This window comes from Dasypus novemcinctus, chromosome 10 (assembly GCF_030445035.2).
Source record: "Dasypus novemcinctus isolate mDasNov1 chromosome 10, mDasNov1.1.hap2, whole genome shotgun sequence".
NCBI lineage: Eukaryota > Metazoa > Chordata > Mammalia > Cingulata > Dasypodidae > Dasypus > Dasypus novemcinctus.
This window is the reverse complement of record NC_080682.1, coordinates 116835300-116850832: the sequence shown is the minus strand read 5'-3', so window position 1 is coordinate 116850832 and position 15533 is coordinate 116835300. Positions and strand designations below refer to the sequence as shown.

The 15533-nt window shown below is 41.1% G+C and overlaps 1 protein-coding gene across 8 annotated transcripts in view; it reads right to left on the bottom strand.

Annotated features, from left to right (window-relative positions):
• The window catches only part of ANKRD42 (ankyrin repeat domain 42), a 96147-nt gene that overhangs the window by 16749 nt on the left and 63865 nt on the right, over positions 1–15533 (bottom strand). For 4 of the 8 annotated variants that reach the window (XM_071218293.1, XM_023583240.3, XM_004473861.5 and 1 more), the window contains 3 exons: positions 12702–12877; positions 7894–8020; positions 5133–5277 (listed from right to left, as the gene is read on the bottom strand). In XM_071218293.1, the coding sequence (XP_071074394.1) occupies positions 5133–5277; positions 7894–8020; positions 12702–12877 (448 nt within the window). The remainder of the gene's footprint in view (positions 1–5132; positions 5278–7893; positions 8021–12701; positions 12878–15533) is intronic. The other 4 variants (XM_071218295.1, XM_058306070.2, XM_023583239.3 and 1 more) reach the window with 2 other exon arrangements.

Here is a 15533-nt window from a genome sequence, read left to right as displayed (position 1 = left end):
CTTACTAGAACAGATTCTTCATAATAAACAACTAAAAAGAAGAAAAAAAAATAAACCACAAACTTTTACAACTCTCCTAGGCTAAGAGCTGGGCCTGGTTAAGCTCACTTAAGCCCTCAAATTGCTCCAAGGACTATTATAAGAGCACACAGGCTAAGAGGTCAGAGGATACAGAGGAGAACTTGTCAAAGTCCTACCCAGGTCCAAATCCCTATAGGTAGAAAACAAGGATAACTGAACATGAAAGGTAATCGTGGAATATTACCATCTCTAGGTCCCCCCTCCTAGATTAGCAACCATGGCCCAAAGCTTTAGATGGATAGCTTTCTGAAAGATAGCTGCTCTGGAGATGGAAGCCATTAGGAAGACAATACTGCATTTATCTCCCTGGAGACAGGCATCTCTGCCAAAGCTATTTCATTCCATCGAGTTTAATTTTTTTTCTGTATGAAAAAAAAGTATTTTCATTTAAGTATACTATATATATAGAAAAGCACAAGAAAAAAAGCATTGAACATTACCAGTAACTCAGAAGCCTCCCTTTGCCTCCTTCCAAGATGACTGACTTGATTAATTTTACCTATTTTTAGAATGCACCGAATCACACTATGTACATACCAAAAACTCAATAACTCATGACAACGACAAATGTTATTTTTTAGATGAGTTAGCTGATCTCACAGAATGTAAGTTTTGGTACTGTGGATAAAAGTAAGTGCCCAATCAAACTATAATACTTACAATCGGAAGCTCTCAAATTGGCACAAAGTACTTTGGTGAAAGAAAGATCAGATGTGGCCAGGAAGATTAGAAAAGGAGTGACAAATGATATGGCTCCCAAGAATTTTGAAAGGCAAGGTTGATAGAGAGCCTTCAAGGTATACAGACAGTATGAACAAAGGTTTGGTGATGGGAAAGTACTGGATGTGTTCAGAAAAGATACGTGTTAGAGAATAGAAAAAATAAGGGTAGTAATTTGGTTAAGACTGAATGCCAAATTAAGGAATTGATATTTCATCTAGTAGGCAAGGAAGATTTTCAGTCCAAGGAGTGACAAGATGGAAGCCCCATTTTCGGAAAGCCAAGATGGCTGCAGTGAGTCAAATGGATTTGAACAGGGAGGGACTGAATTGGATATAGAAGTCCTATCACAATAGTTCAGACAGGAAGATACAGAAACGTAAATGAAGGCAGTGACAAGAGTAGAGAGTATGTTCAAATCTATGGAATGGGCTCTACTTTCTATATGGGACAGAGGAGAAATTACTTCAAGATTCTAAGATTAGGTAACTGAGAAAATGATGACATTAATTTAAATACAGAGATCAGGGAAAAAATCAGTCTTGAGGAGAAGATACCGCGTTAGTTTTAGACATTTCAAAATTAGGTACAGGAATGGGTGTAGCTCATTGGTTGAACACATGCTTCTCATGTGCTATGAGTACGGTTCAATCCCTGGTACTTCTTAAAAGCTGGGGGGGTGGGGGAGCTCCATCAAGAATTTCAGGCAAAAATGTCCAGCTGGCAATGAGAAATATAAGTTTGGAACACTGGTGGGGACATAGTGATAAAGTATGGGTTTGACAGTCATTTACAGAAGTATTAGAGAAATACACTCTGGAGGCAGAGATTCTGAGTCCCTGCTTCACACAAACTGTGATCTAACAAGACATTCAACTTCTTTGAGCCTCAGCTTCCTCATCTGTAATATGGGGTTAAAAATATATCATTCTGTAAACCCACAACTTCTCTAATAAAGAAAAATTATATGTATATCCATTCTGACTCTTCACAGTGTTCATATAGATGAAATATTTGATAAATCACCATAAAAACAGGTGATATTATTATCAAAAATAATTGTTTTATTTATGTCAAAATATGGTAAGAATTTGTTTTCTGAATAAAAGTTATACTATTGCAGATTCTTTGGGGAGGAGAAAGTCTTAAAGGTTCAGTTGTATACAATTATAGTTCTGACCAGAAGGTAGCAGAAGGGCAGCGATGTGACTCAAGTGCCTGGGCTCCCATCTACCATATGGGAGGTCCTGGGTTTGGTTCCTGGGGCCTCCTGATGAAGGCGAGCTGGCCTGTGTGGCATGGAGAGCAGGCGCGCATGGCAAGCTGATGCAACAAGATGACACAACAAAAAACAGACACAGAGGAAAAGACAATGAGGGATGCAACACCACCAACAACAAAAAGAAGGTAGCAGGAAAAAGGTATCATCAGAGTTTTGTGATGAATCCATTCATATAAACGGATATTGAATGAAAAGTTTATTTATATTTTATATATAAACAAACTATATATATATCCAAACTCTATCTTCAGTTGCACAGGGTTTTACACATTTATTTACCCACTGACTAAATCTATTCATCTCTAACACAGGAAATGAAAAGGCAGGAAAAGGAGAGAAGGATTTGAGGAAGGGAGAAAATAGTGCTATGAATACTAGCATATAGTGAGTACCCTCTGTGTGCCAGTAACTGCACTCAGGATCTCTAAACAGTATTTCATTTAACATCAGTACAATTCCATAAGGTAAATATCACCTCTCATTTTAAAGACAAGGAAATTAAGATTCCGAGTAGCTTTTATGTAAGAGAAGATAAGCAGTGCTGAGGGTTTCGGCTGCCAAGAGAGGTCGATGACATTTGCTCATTTGCAAAAATTGAGTATAACTTAAAAAAGAACTGCACAGAATGATGGACCCTTAAATCTTCTGAAAACCTGTCAACTGTTGGTAGGGGGAGTTCTGAGGGTAGTTGGGCTGTGGAGTATGGAGACAGACCAGCTCAGAACAGGTATTTCTGAGCAAGAAAAGAGAAATTTTAAGTAGCTAAAAAGCAAAAAATTTCTAGGGAGACAATCAATTTGGAATGGCTCAAAAGAAGGTGTACAATTTAGATGACTCCCGAAAGGCTCTCCCATTTAGGCAACAAGAAGAGAGCAGTATGTATTTCTACCTTTCAGGATAACATGGAAGTTGACAGTGTCCCTGCCACAAGATAGGGTGGTAACAGATTTGGAGTGTAATGCCAGAGTTGGTAGATGGTACTGTCCTGACTGCACAGCCTGGCCTCTCTTAAACTAAAGTTTCCCCAGGAAGCTAAAAGGGGCACAAGAAGAATGTTACAAAAATGTAAAGAAAGGATTCATCACTATAATTCATCATATCCCTTTAAAAATTAAAACACTGTGGGAAACGGATGTAGTTCAAACAGTTGGGCACCTGCCTACCACACGCGAGGTCCCACGTTTGGTTCCTGGTGCCTCCTAAAGAAGATTAGCAAGACAGTGAGCTGATCCAACAGGTTGGCACAACGAGCTGATGTAATGTGGAGGCACAACGAGTGGATGTGGCTCAATTGATTGGGTGCCTCCCTCCCACAGGGGAGGTTCCACATCAGTTCCTGGTGCCTCCTAACAAGCAGACAAGAGACAGAGAGCACATAACAAACAAGCATAGAGACAGACAGTGAGTGCAAACAATGAGGGAAGGGAGGAAGGGATGGAGAGAAGGGAGGAAGGACGGAGGGAGGAAAGGACGGAAGGGAAGGGAAGGAAAGAAGGAAAGGAAGGAAGGAAGAAATAAATTGTTTTTTTTTTTAAATCAAACTCTGGTAAGATACTAAAACCCAGAGAAACTGAGCTAGTGTTTAGACATGTATAGGCATAGAAATATGTGTCTGCATATGAATAGAATTTTGTCTAGTATTATACATGCCAAACTGATAATAGTTCATCCTCTGGAGAATGGAAACTTCTTTTTAACATTTTACAACAAGCACATACATTATTTTAATATATGTGTTTTTTTAAAAGGAGGTTAATGAATAGTTTGTGTAAAATAAAGAGGCAGGCTAAGGAGTTTGCATTTGACATCATAGGTAACGGGGCCAGTGGATGTTTCTGAGCAAAATATGAAATAATTCTAAGAAGATCGGTACAGCATCAGAATTCAGGAGAAGACAAGAGACCGGAGTCACGGGGCCTAACAGAAGTTTCTGTTACAGATCAGACTTGAGGTAGCAAGGACCTGAACAGGGCTGATTCATCTGTGATGCCTGAAGGAAAAGCTTCCCTTTGGGAGGGAACCAAAGGAACCTCCCCGACTCCCTACACCAAGCCCACAAAGGCCACTTCGTGCCGCCCTCCCTGGTGGGAGGGAATGAGGGCCAGCGTTTCCAGGCACTGCCTGCTCCACTCAGACGAGAGGACCCGAAATATATGCACCACTTGGGGTTTCTTGCCTTCATTTTCACTCTTTCCATACTTTTCTGTATTTGTTCTTTGTACCTGTTTCTCTGAGTTTCTTTTTAGCTTCCTCCATCCCTTTGTACGTTTTGTCACACTAGGCATTTTTTGTATTCCAGAGTTAGAGTCTTGAGTTACAGAATCCTAATTCCAGCGGGAAATGGGGAAAAAAGCCAAAGGTCGGGAGGCAAAAGACTAAAGACTGAATACTGATTCCACCATTACCAGCGGTGTGAACTGAGACAAGCTACTTGGGCTCTCTGAGCCTTGGATTCCTCGTATGTTAAATGGGGCAGAGCAAATGGCACACGGTAAGATGTGGAAGAACTCTGCCCAGGTAAAGTACCACACAAATGTTAGTTAGTAATACTCTAAAATCCAAGTAAAGGATGCTATGACAACTTCTACTCTTTCTACTTTCTCTTTCAACTCCCTTAAAAACTGTTCTTTGGAGGAACTGAAACTATCTGAAATGAACTCCATTTAAAGTCCTTTGATTAATAATTTAGAATCCTAAAATATACATACTTTCTAGCGTTTTTAGAATTCTTATTGATTACTCTGCTTATGAAAAATACTTTCTCCTTATATGACACAACTAACAACAATAGCAATTACTGCACACTTGCTATGAACCAGATGTGTTTTAGCCCTGGTTGGAACACACACACTCTTTTAATCCTAACAATCTAGAAAGCATAAATTTTTATTATCCCCAGTTTACAAATGAAGCACAGAAAGGCTTAAATGACATGCCCAACCCACAAAGACTTGAAGCCAGAATTCGAATAGTCCAGTCCACAGCTCCTACTCTTAGCCCCTCTTCTATGCTACTTCTCAAGAAAGATAAGTGCAGTAAGGACACCAACCAGAGCCACCAAGGTGGGGACCTGAATTTTCTGCAGTGTCTCCCTGAGTTGATCCACCTCTGCTCGATACTCATCCAGCTGACATTCTAATTTTTCTCTACGTAGTCGTTCATACTCCAGCTGACCCTGCAGCTCTTTGATGGCCCTGTGAAAAATACAAATTTTTTTCAATCTCTCTCCAATTTTAATTAACAATTATTATTGCTAATATTGAAAAGCCTCCATGCATTGTATTTAAAGCAAATAAAACAAAAGAAGTCACTTCTTCAACAAACAAGTATTGATTGTCTACTATGAGCCAGCACTGGCTGAGGAACTGAGGATGCAGCAGTGAACAAAACAGACCAAAGTGCACCCTCATGGAGCTGACATTAGTAGTGGAAGAAGACAGAGACAATAAACAAAATAAATAATAAATAAGCATATGGTGAGTTAGCAGTTGATAAGTACTAAAGGGAAAAAAAATAAACAGGCAAGAGGGATATGAAATGTTGTTTAACCATATTCCGTGGCCAGGGAAGGCCATGAGGAGGAGCTCTGAGCATAATCCTGAAGAAAGCAGGGAGAAGCATCTGGGGGACAGCTCTCCAGACAAAGTGCCAAGGCCCAGCGCACCTGGTGCAGTGGAAGAAAACAAGCGGCCGTGTGGCTGGAGGAATTTAGAGAATAAAAGGGAGAGACATCAAAGGCCAGAACAAGGGGGGTCGTGGGAGTCATAGTTAGGACTTTGGCTTTTGCTCTGGAGGTTTGACTAGAGAAAGAACACGCTCTGACCTCAGGGTGGACACAATGACTGGAGGCTGGGCTGCGACTCGGCTGCTGCGTACGGGGCCAGGGGAAGCAGAGCCCGCCAGGCAGCGGGAACCCTGTCAACAGGCTGCTGAAAGCATCTAGGCAAGAGATGCTGAGGCCAGAGCCAGGATTTGGGTTTTTGTGATTTTTTTCTTCTACCTTAATAGCTGGACGGTGAGAGCAATGGAATTCCCAAGGCATGCTGAGCTGAGGCCCAGGTCCCGAGAAGAGCCATCTAAGAGCACCGTGGTAGCTCTGGGACAGAAGTGAGTGGAGTTAAGCTCGGGCATGAGGAAGACAGCATCAGCTGGGAGAGCGCAGATGTGCAAATAAAGGAGCACCAGCCCCAGAGCACAGGGATACTCGTTTTACTGTATCGGGAGTTTGATTTAACCAATACCACAAAATCAAAAGCACATCCCTCAAATCCACACTTACCTGGCTTTTCTTTACAGTGAGATCTAAGATAAAGAGTTTTGCCCACCAAAAGTCAATGTCTTAAAACACACTCAACACAAAGTGGAGAGCAAATGCTTGAGAAGATTTACAGCTTACTCAGGGTGCAATTTCAAAGAAAGCCGGCAATCTCAGCTGACCAGAAGCTACTTTGCAGCACAAAAGCTAAATCAATATTTTAAAAATAAAAATATTTCTGTTCAGAAATCACTTTTATCAACAGTACTACCACTTCACGGTGATGGTCTATTCAGTAACGATCAGAGTTAAAACTTCATGAAGGACTACTGAAATCGGAGATGACCGTAAAGCAGAACAGACTCAGACTGGATGCCGGCTCCGCGCCCTTCACTCTGTGACTTTAGGCAAATTACTTAACCTCTGTGTACTCTGGGTTTCTAATCTGTAGAGTGAGGATAATAACTATACCTCAGGGAGTTGTAAAAATCACGAGATAATGCCCGAAAGGGGCTTATCCAGGCTGTAAGTGCTCCCCGAAGCCCCTTCCTGTTCTCTAAGGGCTCTAGGGATTTGCAGCGAGGCTCTTCAAGCAAAGGTCAATGCTAAAAATAGTCTACATCTCAAAATACTTTACGCAAAACAGAGGTGGTGGGCAGTTAGCTACCTATTCAAAGTGATTTGTGACATACTAGGAGGGTCTCCTGATTTTTTAAAAGCCCACCTCAACTTTCCAGGGTCTAAAATCCCCTTAAGAGACAGAATACCTCTGCTTAAGGCTCTGTCTTCTGTTCAAATTCCCAAGGACCCATGGATGGCTAACACATTAACCCTTATCTAGGATTTAGACTTTAGTCTGAATATACTTACCAAACCTCTTATGGAGGGTGAAAGAGGATAAAAGAAAGGGAAACAGGTTTTAAGAGCTTGAACAAAGATACAACCAAGAAAAGGGCAGGGAAAGCGGAAAACGAGTTAGAGAACCCATGTGCACTGCTCCTTGCAGATCCACGTTTTGGTTAAACTACAAGACTCCCGTCATGTCCTCCTCTGTTCCCTGTCCTCTCTGGCAAGCAGACAGACAGACAGGCGGACAGACGGGCAGACGGGCAGCAGAAGGGAGGAAGCCCTAGGCATCCTCCATTCCAGCAACCATTAACTAATGAAGGCAAGTGGGGCCAAAGATGCAGAGAGCCAGGTTAGACACAGGAGCTGACAGGTGAGGGCAGCTCTACAACTGCTCGCTGCGCCCGGGCCCCAGAGCGTTCTCCGTCGGGGGAACCACAGCAAAGCAGCACAAGCCTGGGCCGCAGGCCGTGAGGAGGCAGTTCACTCTGAAGGGATGTTTAGAGGTTGTGTCACCCGTGCTGGGGAGAAGCTCAAAGTAGCTGTGGTCTCAAAAACACTGTAACTCTCTCCATCTGGGGGCTTAGGAGGAAAATGAGATGGAATGTAACACCCTTTGGCAAAGATGACAGCACAAGCTGCTGGTCAACAAACCCTCCCGTGACATTACGGAGGCAATTAGAAACAAACTAAGTTTGGAGCACATTACTTTTCGGAAGCAAGCCGTTCTTTCTTCTGCTTTATATCTTCATCTGTTATCCCTCCCAAGTGTTTATAGTTGCTTTCAGCAATTTCCAGGAGGTGTCTCAATTCAACAATTTTCTTATAAGCTCTCACTGCAAGACAGAGTTGAATAGAGTGTACTTTAGACAGCTAAAGGCTCCTGTGCTCACGGGGTGCTGGCCCTCAGAAGCACAGTCCTCCTCTAGAGCCAGGGTCTGCGGGGTGGGGGTGACGGCACATGCATGAAAGGAGAAATACCAGTAACGGCCTGGAGAGTGGTAGTGGCATCACACCTACATAGGGGATTCTTCCCCTGCTATTAAAGAATGTGTCAGACTGTTCTGCTAATACTACGAATAAAAGATTTAAAGAGGACTAGTACTGTTTTAGGACTAGCGGTATGTTACAGGACCATGTATACCCACTGTGTGTTAGGAAATTAGAAAAAATGAAATATGCCTAATTGTTTAAAGTAAAAAAGATTTAAGCCCCCTAAATTTTGTGATTAGCCACTTTTAATAAGAGGATACTGAGAGAAGGAACTGTATTGAGAGCTGCTTTTAGCTATTCTTCTCCAACCATCAAAACTACGATTTTTCCATCCTTTCTGGCAACTGCTTTCCGTCTGGGGTGGTCTTCTCCCCCACAGGACCTCTGTCAGTATCTGTAGCCGTTTTCCCTTGTTACAACTTAGGGGAAGGCGGAGGATGGGGAGAGTATGTGGGCTAGTAGGTGGAGGCCAGGAACGCTATTAACCATCCTATAATGCACAGGACGGTCCCCACAACACAGAACTATCTGGTCCAAAACATCAGTGGGGCAGAGACTGAAACTCTGCTCTACAGGGCCAGTTTAGCAAATCACAGCTTCTTCTCCCACCATACTTATTACTTTGATTTACATAACTATGGGTCAGCACTGCAGTTTCCAAGCCAGACTACGCACAGAATCAAGTGGGGCACCTACAAATTCACCTATCTGTATGTAGTAAAAGCTCGGCAGACACTCCAATGGGCAGACAGGGCTGTAAATCACCATGTCACATGAGTAATGACTGAAAGAACTGTGGCTATTTTCATTACATAATAATTTCTCTAATATTTGAAAGGCTATAATTTGAAAAACCTGTTCTAAGGGGTCCTCAGAGGTAAGAACTAGGCATAATGAGGCTTAGCTCCAGGAAGACAGATTTAACTCAGTGGAAAAGTATTCGACAAAAGCAGTAAGAGCTACGTGAGTACTTAGGAGTGCTCAGGTTGTGCCAGACACTCACTCACTCTACGTGCACCTTGTGCATTTTATCACAAGAGCCCGGTCAGCGATGGAAACGGGCCCCCTGGGCAAAGGGTGCTCTATCACTGAGAGCGAGTAAGTGGAGGCTGGACCACAGTGACAGGAATGCTGGGCCAGCAGTCAGACCCTGGCATTGTTCTCAGAGTGTTTAAAAAAAATTTTTTTAAGGAAACATCTAGACATGAATTAAAAATTTTCCCTGGAGAATACAGCTTTGTTTTTGTTTTAAAGACTATTTTTTTTCCTTCCCCTCCCCCTGCCCCGCCCTGCTGTTTTTGCTGTCTGTGTCCATTCGCTGTGTGACCTTCTGTATCTATTTCTCTTTTTGTTTTGTTTTCGTCTTTCTCTTCTAGGATTGACTGGGATTTGATCCTGAGGACCTCTACATGGAGAGAGGTTCTCTGTCAATTGCACCATCTCAGTTCCTGGTCTCTATTGCGCTTCACCCTGACTCTCCCCTTTGTCTCTTTTGCTGCGTCATCATCTTGCTGCGTGACTCACTTGCACAGGCACTGGCTCACTGCGCAGGCACTCGGCTTGCCACATGGGCACTCGGCTTGCCACACAAGCACTAGGCTCACCACGCAGGCACTGGCTCACACACGGGCACTCACACGGGCACTCGGCTCACCGTGAGGGCACTCAGCTCACCACGCAGGTACCGGCCTACTGTGCAGGCACACTTTCTTCTCCTTTTTCACCAGGAGGCCCCAGGGATTGAACCCGGGTCCTCCCATAGGGTAGGTGGAGGCCTTATCACTTGAGCCACATCCACTTTCCAAGAATATAGTTTTGGTAACACTATTTTTTTCTTGCCAGAGTAAATAAATACACTCTCCACAGATCAAGAGGAAGGGAATGGATGTTTATTAAGCCTCTACTATGGGCTAGGCACTTTTCATTCTCTAGTTCATTAATTTAATCTCTATCATGACTCTGGGGGTGACATTATATTAATATTCTCATTTTATAAATGAGGAAACTGAGGCTCAGAGAGTAACACACAGCTAGAAAGTATTGATGCTCTGATGTCTGAATCCAACGTCCAAACTCTATTCACTTTTCTATAGCTGCCTCTGCTTTCGCTAGGCTCAGTTCAAATAGATCCTTCCTGCCTTCCTTCTGTGAAAGCACAGAAGTAAAGTAAAAGCACTCCCTCTTTTACTCACTGTAACCATTTAATGAACTTAAGTTTGTCCTTTGGCTGGTTATGATAAAACCTACATCACTGACATATGTCTCCCTAATGCAATTAGTACGAAAGGAAAAGAACAAAACTACAACATAGTCTACAAAACTTCACTAACATATGGTAATTAATCTTGCTATTGTGGGGATTAAAGAGAAGACGATCATCGCTAGCATAAAACATCAGGCCAGTAAACAAGCAAATCTGGAGAAATTATTTATCTCTTTGTTCACCAGTATAACCTTAGCACCTAGAGCAGTGCCTGGCACAAAGCAGATGTTCAATAAATAATGTCAAATAAGGGAAGGAAAAAAGAACTGACACAATACAGTTTCAGTCACTTCTTTAAGTATTACAATGGGTAGATTCTGGAAGTTTTCTAAAGCCCAGAAAGCAGGACTATTTCTGTTATACTGTCATAGCCCTTTAGCCTAGGGCTCTGAACACTGAATGTACTCAAACATAGGTTGGATGAGTGAAATACTCACCTTATCCATTTTGCCTATCTATACTGACCACAAAAAATGAAAATAATTTTAAAAAATTAAAAATTAAAGATAAAAAATTTTTTTTAATTTAAAAATCTTGACCACCGTTTAGGAAAAGCCCAAATTCCAACTCTTAAAAGCCCACCCTCATACTCTATCCTGAATGAAAAGTCCTTTTAAACTCACTACCTAGTTGCCAGGAATCTAGGATTCATCCTTGATTACTCTTATTCTCTAGCACCTCCTACCTAAATCTATTAGCAAACCCTATTAGCTCTACCTTCTAAATATCTGACCATTTCTCAGCACCTCCACCCCTAAAAGGAAATTTTCCAGTATCACCAAGAGTTGCACACATATACCAGGGACTCTAGCAGCCCAGGAAATCTATGCAGAAATGCATCTACTCTTGTACAATTCTAATCCAATATCCTTGCCAAATTTAAGCTACAGTAGGAACTTCATCTAATCTTATATTGGTAGGTGAGTATGCTCTCTTTCCACCCATTCATAATCCACCTAAAATTCTATACTTTCTCCCACCTCTAGTCCACTCTCCACCAAGTGACTAGAGTAGTAATTTTTATGACATAAATCAGATCATGTCACTCCCCACCTCAAAGCTCACCAATGGTTTTCCATTTGATTAATTTCATGTGTCAACTTGGCCAGGTCATGGTATCCAGGTGTTTGGTCAAGGAAGCACTGGCCTGATTGTTACAATGAAGGTATTTCGTAGATAGGTTTACATCTATAATCAGGGAAATTTCATCTAGGATTAATTGCATCTACAATTAACAATGAGGGGCATCTCCTCAGCCGATCAGATGGAGATCTTAAAGCCAGGACTAAGGATTTCAGAAGCCAGATTCTCCTGGAAGTTTCCAACTTGAGGCCTGCCCTACAGAATCTGGACTTCCCAATCCCCATGGTTACACAAGCCAATTCCTACAATAAATCTCTTAGTATTTACACACACACACACACACACACAACTATTCATTCTGTTTCTCTGGAAAACCCTGATTAATACAAATGAATTCTAAAATCCTTATTAGGCTCTAATGATCTGACTGGACCCCTACTCCCTTCTTCAATCTTGTTTCTCACCACTTCCTCAATTCTCCTCCAGCCACGCTTATTAAGTTCAGTTCCACCTCATGGCCTTTACAGATACTGCTCCCTCTGCTTGGAATGTTCTCCTAGTCTCTTCATAGGGCTCACTCTGTCTTGTCATTCAGACCTCTTCTCAAACACAACCTCCTCAGAGAGGCCTCCTCTAACCCTCTTACACAGCACCACCATCTCCGTTACTGCTTCCTTACTACTGCCTTATTTTCTTTGTGTGTCTGTTTTCCTTATTACTTCTTGCCCTCCCCTCAACCACCACCACCACCAGAATGTAAGTTTCTTGTGGGCAGGGCAGAGATTTGGGAGTGTTCACCATTTATCCAAAACTACAATCATCTCTGGCACATAGTACCTACTCAATAAATATTTGTTGCCATTATCATCTGTAAAAATCATTTTCCCATGAATTGACATCTTTGAGATGTCTCTTTCCCTGTTTCCTAAAGTCTACTTAAATTTTTTTTTCCTCATTTAACTTTACCCTCCCTTGAGGGACAGAGAACACATATTACACTTCTTTATATGTTCCACAACCTCTAGTACAAAAATTTGCATGTGATAAGTTACCAAAAAATATCATATTATTTTACCTTGTAGGCTTGTAATTATCCTTAGAATAACTTAACAATTTTTTGGTAGAACTGGCTATGGTATTTCCGAACGGATAAACCACAATAGGGGAGGTACACTTACTTCTGGCCTCGGTTTTATCCAACTCACTCTGACATAAATCGTCCTTGGCATCAGTGCTTCCTTCAACGCCATGTCTTATAAAAAACTCCATATCACTGTCATCAATATCATTCTCATCATCCATATCATATTTCTGCAGCCCCTCTAATAACTTTATTGCTGCCAAATGGGCAAACCTGTACAAAAGAATCAATTAACAAAATCTACAATATTCTTCAAACGGAGAGTGCAATTTGCACTCAACTTAGGGAGTTACACTCTCTAAGCTCTGCTCCCAACCCACCCACCAGCCCAGAAGCAAAACTGTACTTGAAGCTGAGAGACAATCTGAGGTGTATCCAGCTCTGTGGGAAGCTAAAACAATCACTGTTTAGCTAAGGACAGTTATTCATATAACAGACTGATTCTGTAAGTTTTACTGGCAAAGTAAAACTGGGAGAGGAGACACAATATCAAGGAATACTTTATATATTAATAGGTTTGCCTCCAAACAGAGCTGACGAGAAAATCCAGAACCACCCTACTTGGTAACCTGTTATTTCCTACATTTTGTCGAACTAATTTCAATTGTAGAACTAGTTCTGGTTCCAGTTTTACGGCTAGCCCCTTTAATCTTCATCCTTCCTCATCCCACAGCACTCAGCTTGGCTTTGAAACTTAATGTTAAAGTTTGGCCTTTCTGCCCTCATTTTCTATTCTCTTTCCTCTTTCTCATATATCCCTGAAGCTTCCAGTAACATACTCTTGGTCTTGGAGTTGTGGCTGTTGTGACTGAAAGTAATTTAGGTATTTTTCTAAAATTTTAATAACTGAAATGTTCACTACTTTCTCTTAGGACATGGAATTTTATTGACTAAACATAAAACCTTAAATCCTGTCTCTTTCACATACTTGCATAACCTCACACACATACACACACACTTCCTCACCTTTCATCAGGCACTACAAATCATTAAAGACATGGTAATAAGCACATGTGGGAATCTAGTTTATCAGAATTCACTATCTCCACTACTATGTTGTAGTATAATAGAGCAGCTATCATTTATTGAGTATCTGAGTTATACCAGATTCAAAATCATCTCTATAATAATACTTCACTCACACCTAGCATTTTAGAGTATGAATAAGAAAGAAATGCAGACCAGAAATTAAGGATAACTCTAGGTACAGCAATGGAACTAAATTACCCATGTGATACTGATATTAACAGAGACATTTAGATCAAAGAATAGAAGACAGCCCAGAAATAAACCCACATATATAAAGACAAGTGATTTTTACAAAGGCAATGCAGTGGAGAAAGGATAGCCTTTTCAACAAATGGTGCTAGAACAATTGGATATCCATAAGTAAAATACACACAAAAATTAACTTAAAATGGATTATAGGCCTAAATGTAAAAGCTAAAACTATTCAACTTTTTAAAGTAAAACAGGAGAAAACCTTTAGATTTCTGAATCTTACCAAAAATACAACCCTTAAAAGAACAAACTAATCAACTGGATTTTACAATTTTTTAAAAATTTAAAATGGTTGCTCTTCAAAAGACACTGTTAAAAGAATTAAAAAAACAAGCCATAGACTGGCACAAAATCTTTGCAAAGCATGTATCTGAGAAAGAACTAGTATACAGACTATGTACAGAGCTCTTAAAACTCAACAATAAGAAAACAACTGGATTTTTTCAAATGGGCAAAAGATCTGAACGATCACTTCACCAAAGTAAATATACAGATAGCAAGTAAATATATGAAAAAATGCTCAACATCATTTGTCACTAGGAAAATGCAAATTAAAGCAATAGTGAGATGCCACTACATACTTTTATCAAAGGTTCAAAAAACAAAAACCTGAGAATACCAAGTGCTGGAGAAGATACAGAACAACAGGAATTCTCATTCATTACTGGTGGGAACAGAAAATGGTGCAGCCACTTTGGAAAGTGGTTTGGCAGTTTCTTATGAAGTTAAACATAGACTTAGTACATGACTTAGCAATCCCACTCCTAGGTATTTATCAACGTGAACTGAAAAACTTATGTTCCCAGAAAAATCTGTACATGAATGTTTGGAGCCATTTTAGTCATAGTGGCCAAAAAATGAAAACCATCAAGATATCTTTCAATAGGTGAGTAAATAATCAATCTGTGGTACACTCATACCACAGAACACTATTCAGCAATAAGAAAAGAATTAATGCACAAAACATGCATGAATCTCAAAATAATTACGCTGAGTGAAAGAAGTCAGATACAAACATATATATCCTATTATCTCATTTATATAATAATCTAGAAAATGCAAACTAATATACAGTGACAGAAAGCAGATGGGAGGAAGGGGATTTGGCTCAACTGATAGAGCATCCATCTACCATATGGGAGGTCCACGGTTCAAACCCCAGGCCTCCTGACCCATGTGGAGCTGGCCCATGTGCAGTTCTGATGCATGCAAGGAGTACTGTGCCACGCAGGGGTGTCCCCTGCGTAGGGGAGCCCCACACACAAGGAATGTACCCTGCAAGGAGAGCCATCCCACACAAAAACAGCGCAGCCCACCCAGGGGTAGCACACATACACAGAGAGATGATGCAGCAAGATGACACAACAAAAAGAGACACAGATTCACAATGTAGCTGACAAGAATGCAAGCGGACAGAGAAGAATACAAAGGGAATGGACACAGAGAGCAGACAACGGTGGGAGGGAAGGGGAGAGAAATACATAAATAATAAATAAAATTAAATTTTAAAAAGGCAGATGGCTGGCTATTTGGGGAGGGGATGGAGTGGGAGGAAAAGAGATTATAAAGGGCACAAGGAGACTTTTGG